Source organism: Galeopterus variegatus, unplaced genomic scaffold (assembly GCF_000696425.1).
Source record: "Galeopterus variegatus unplaced genomic scaffold, G_variegatus-3.0.2 Scaffold11578, whole genome shotgun sequence".
Lineage (NCBI taxonomy): Eukaryota > Metazoa > Chordata > Mammalia > Dermoptera > Cynocephalidae > Galeopterus > Galeopterus variegatus.
The window spans coordinates 20,482-21,995 of NW_007737689.1; the positions used below are offsets into that span (position 1 = coordinate 20,482).

Genomic DNA, 1,514 nt, shown 5'->3' on the forward strand with positions numbered 1-1,514 from the left:
TGCCAAAGATGAGGTATTCCAGTAAGGACTATACTGGTCAGACACACTGAGTGGACAGAAAAGAACACAACCAAGCTCCCTGAGAAGCCTCTTTAAACCTAGAAACCCTGTCCCATGATTTTACGTGAAGTTCTGGAGAGAACGGAGGGGTCTGACTTAGGTAAGTCACGCAGTCTTCTAGGTTTTTCCTACTCATTCAGCACCTGTTTCAAAATCACACCTGAAGAATTTTGCAATCTTAGTCAATTCTATAAATAGCCTTAAAAAACATAATTAAGACCCATGGCCTGAAACCAACCAACTTTACCATGAAGTCCCCTCCTCCCAGATCCTTCCCAGTTTCCCACTGGGCTCAGGGTCTCCTGCTATGGTGAGTATGAGCTCCACTGACCTGAAAGCCATTTCCTCTTAAGTAATACCTACCATACTTCACTAAAAACTCAAACCAAAACAAACAGTGGGTGAGAAAGATGGAACAGCATTTGTGTTCTGATTTCCCCATTTGCACAACCAAGTACTTAAATATAAGACTTACAGTCTAGCTGTCACCAAAAAGGCTGTACATAAATACTCACACTCATGTCACAAAATCCTACTGTACAGGGCTTGCCTTTCCTCAAAAATAAGTTCTTCTGTTCAGCGTCGACATAGGGCACACAGCGGCCCAAGGGGTCCCTGCAGCACACCTTGCACGAGTTGTCAGTTTCTGAAACAGAATATGCATCGCCAGCTGGAGTCCTCAGAGATCTGCTCTCCTCCCCATTTTTTCCTCTCTATGTTCCCAAAGAGGCAAGAAGTCCTTTTTATTTCGAAAGCTATTTACTATCCATATTCACCCTCTAAGGAAGTCCTATTTACTTTTTATTTCAAAAGCTATTACTATTCATATTCACCCTCTAAGGAAAAGTTTCAGTTCACCCTCTACATACCTCAGAGTTACAGAGGCCACAAGGTTAAAAAAGCTTGACACAGAAAAGTCTTCATTATAAATTAAGAGCCTCTCTTAAAAGCCAAATTATTCACTCTACTTCAAGCCCTTCTGAATGCTCTTCTAAATGTTTCTCTTTGTCTCAACATTCTTATTATACTTCCAATGTCAATCTTTGGCTTCTCAGTTCAAAGTACATCCTGCAAAGCCAATGCTGACTCCAGCCAACACCCAGTGCAGCTGTAACAGAACTGTCTACCTGTGGGCACAGGGCTGAGGAAACTCCAGTCCTGTGAGCCCTGCAGTCGAAGCTCCGTGACTCCCTCTGCCAAGTACAGCTCTGAGAGCATGTGGGGTGAAAGTAAAACAGCCAGGCATCAAATGAGCCGTGTGGGCACACACGTGAATGGCAGAAATGCCAAAAAATCAAATGGCAGTGTAACTCAGGTAGTCTTTATCTGATCCAGGACAGACTCCTGGTATTTATATTTCAGAGAAAAAAGAAAACCAGAACACAAAACAAGCAAAACAAAAACATTTTTTTTTCCCCTTTTTGTCTTTTTTCGTGACCGGTAACAGGATCGCA

General features: G+C 42.6%; 1 protein-coding gene across 1 annotated transcript in view; it reads right to left on the reverse strand.

The window, feature by feature from the left end:
- The window catches only part of ADAM17 (ADAM metallopeptidase domain 17), a 34,825-nt gene that overhangs the window by 5,870 nt on the left and 27,441 nt on the right, over positions 1–1,514 (reverse strand). The window contains exon 9 of the mRNA XM_008594801.1: positions 576–706. Coding sequence (XP_008593023.1) covers positions 576–706 — 131 coding nt within the window. The remainder of the gene's footprint in view (positions 1–575; positions 707–1,514) is intronic.